Source organism: Diaphorina citri, unplaced genomic scaffold (assembly GCF_000475195.1).
Source record: "Diaphorina citri unplaced genomic scaffold, Diaci psyllid genome assembly version 1.1 scaffold20969, whole genome shotgun sequence".
In the NCBI taxonomy this organism is placed as follows: Eukaryota; Metazoa; Arthropoda; class Insecta; order Hemiptera; family Psyllidae; genus Diaphorina; species Diaphorina citri.
In genome coordinates, this window is record NW_007398318.1 from 1 (window position 1) to 2,173 (window position 2,173).

At 45.7% G+C, this 2,173-nt stretch overlaps 1 protein-coding gene across 1 annotated transcript in view; it reads right to left on the reverse strand.

The window, feature by feature from the left end:
- Positions 1-6: 6 nt before the first annotated feature.
- LOC103523373 (peroxidasin-like) overlaps positions 7-2,173 on the reverse strand; it is a gene marked incomplete at both ends in the record, with an annotated part of 10,193 nt that continues 8,026 nt past the window's right edge. Inside the window, one exon of the mRNA XM_017449215.1 lies at positions 7-148. Within this exon, the coding sequence (XP_017304704.1) occupies positions 7-148 (142 nt within the window). The remainder of the gene's footprint in view (positions 149-2,173) is intronic.

Consider the following 2,173-nt stretch of genomic DNA (forward strand, 5'->3'; position numbering starts at 1 on the left):
AGGAACTCATTGTAGACAATATGCTGCCATTGTCCCACCATGATCCTTCTCGCGTGTTGAAATAGTTGTTCATCGTTCCAATGAGGGTTAATCTGAACCAGTTGTTCCGCTAGTCGGTTGTGTTCTCGCATCAAGATCGTGTGCATAGCTGCGAACATAGAGAAAAGCATTAGGTTGTGCGTTCGATTTCCGCCCGGTGACGACTGTCTAGCAAGGGGACGTTAAACAGAGAGTAGACTAGCGTCTGGCTGTGGGACTATAAACAGGGAGAAGAACAGCTAACCCTAACCAGCCTAGCTAGCTGATAGTTTCAAAGGGTTCTCTCTGCTTGAAAAGAACAAGCATAAGTGCTCACGATGGTTGACTACGGTTCAGGACGAGGCAATTAAACATGGCTAGAGACCATCACCCTGGTGTATGTCTAATAGAAGAGATATTTTTTCTATTTTGTCATCACCTTTCGGCTAGGGCTAAAGCCGCTACAACAACAACAACAACGACAACAACAAGAAACATCTCGAATATGTTGGGCAGAAGGTATTTCCTATTTATGGTGACGTTTACCCTGCCCAATGTTGCTTAATCTAAGTGTTCTAATTACCTGTAAGTCCGGGCTGTTCTGAGGCTCTTCCTTCGCCAGCAACGAAGCAATATCTCGACCTACATTCAGGATGTGTTGGCGTATTCGGCAGAAGGTCTTTCCTACCGGGCATTAGAGTGACGTTAGCGTTGAGCCTAATGTTTACCTTGTCCAATGTTGCTTAACCTAAGTGTTCTAATTACCTGTAAGGCCAGGCTGTTCTGAAGCCCTTCCATCGCCAGCAACGAAGCAATATCTCGACCTACATTCAGGATGTGTTGGCGTATTCGGCAGAAGGTCTTTCCTACCGGGCATTAGAGTGACGTTAGCGTTGAGCCTAATGTTTACCTTGTCCAATGTTGCTTAACCTAAGTGTTCTAATTACCTGTAAGGCCCAAAGACCGACTGTAAAACCAAAACCGACATGTTTAAATGCTCACTTACGGAAGCGGTGAGTTGGACACGAAAAGAAATCTTTCTATTACTTCTAGTCCAGACAATATGAGGGCAAACTCAGGGCGGTCGGTCTGATTGACCAGCATTCGAGTGACAAATTCAGGGACTACTTATAGACAATACAGGGTACGACACATAAATACGAACGAGTCCTCAAGAAGTGGACGGTGGGCTAACCAGCGGGAACGACCTGAGGGCGTAGTGCCCAACGTAGGTCCTCACGACTACGGGTAGGGCATAGGGTCCGGCACTAGGGATGAAGGGAGTCATGTTGGCGTGCTGACTGCTGGGAACACAAACGGGGCCAGTACTCTCAGAGAACAGTCCATTCATTTTGACCACACTTGGCTAGTATGACTATGGATGGTATGAAACTCATCTCCCTTGACACTGTCGCCTTCCAGCAATAGCAAGGGCTTTCGCTCTCTCTTCTCTGATCCTATCTCTTTCGGTCGGAACAAGGCTCTTGTTTGGAAAAGCCCAAAGTCCTATTTTAGGCGGGACCTCGCCTTTAGCCTGGTCAGCTCGGTATTGTGAAAGTTCCTTCTGCCGTCGCATGGTTTGGTTCGATAGATAAGCACCGATCATATCGCAGAAATCTATACACTATGAAAGATAAAACTACTAAGGATAAATAAAATAATAATATAAAAAAATCTATAAATAACATCGAAGAAATAATTGATAAAAAGAAATAAGCTAACATAAGTAGTCCAGTTGTTCAAAGCGGGAGCTCGTTTTAGTTGGTCTTTGAGTCTGGAGGATCTGCTAAGGGAGGTAAATGCCTCTTGGTGAGGGCAGTTCGAGTTTCTGGAAGGCAAGAATGCTACCGTTCGATTATACAATGGAATTACGGGCCATCTTTCTAGAAGACGGGTTGTGTGGTGTCGTAGGCTCCACATCCAGCTCTATAACGAAGCACGGACCGCTCACCTTCCCGAGCTCCTTGTCGGACCGGAATGTCATTAATCTTGTGAATCCAATTCTTTGTAGCCGGATATACCATTTGCAGGCTGAATATTACGTAATATTACGGACCATCTTTTCGTAGAGGACGGTTTGTGGGGTCTGTGTAGGCCATACATCTAAGTGACCACTACGAAGCAACGACGCTACTTCTCGGAAGTCTTGTCGGAC